The sequence below is a fragment of the Mastomys coucha genome, unplaced genomic scaffold, assembly GCF_008632895.1.
Source record: "Mastomys coucha isolate ucsf_1 unplaced genomic scaffold, UCSF_Mcou_1 pScaffold20, whole genome shotgun sequence".
Classification (NCBI taxonomy): Eukaryota; Metazoa; Chordata; class Mammalia; order Rodentia; family Muridae; genus Mastomys; species Mastomys coucha.
This window is the reverse complement of record NW_022196903.1, coordinates 101,327,730-101,328,034: the sequence shown is the minus strand read 5'-3', so window position 1 is coordinate 101,328,034 and position 305 is coordinate 101,327,730. Positions and strand designations below refer to the sequence as shown.

At 48.9% G+C, this 305-nt stretch overlaps 1 protein-coding gene across 1 annotated transcript in view; it reads right to left on the bottom strand.

Annotated features, from left to right (window-relative positions):
• Positions 1 to 305, bottom strand: part of LOC116099361 (histone-lysine N-methyltransferase SETMAR) — an 11,747-nt gene that overhangs the window by 889 nt on the left and 10,553 nt on the right. The window contains 1 exon segment of the mRNA XM_031382802.1: positions 1 to 293. This exon segment is cut by the window's left edge and continues 1 nt beyond it. Coding sequence (XP_031238662.1) covers positions 1 to 293 — 293 coding nt within the window.

Here is a 305-nt window from a genome sequence, read left to right as displayed (position 1 = left end):
CCCTTGGGTATAGATTCCAAGGTCCGAAGTCCCCAGCCTTTTTTTTCTGTCTGGAACACCTGGAGAAGGAACTGTAGGCCACTCTGGACCACCCTGTTTCTGCAGTGCCCGCCACACTGGCACAGAACATTGCATTCAAAAACTGGCTTGGCATATTTTGCTTCTGATCCCACATCCCTAAGGCATAAATTGTCATCATAGTTATTCTCATGGCGAAGACAGGAACAAGTGCTAGGGACACATGGAGTTTCGATGCAAGCACATCCAGGGAAGGTTATTTGTGTGGGGTCAATGTCTGCTCCAGG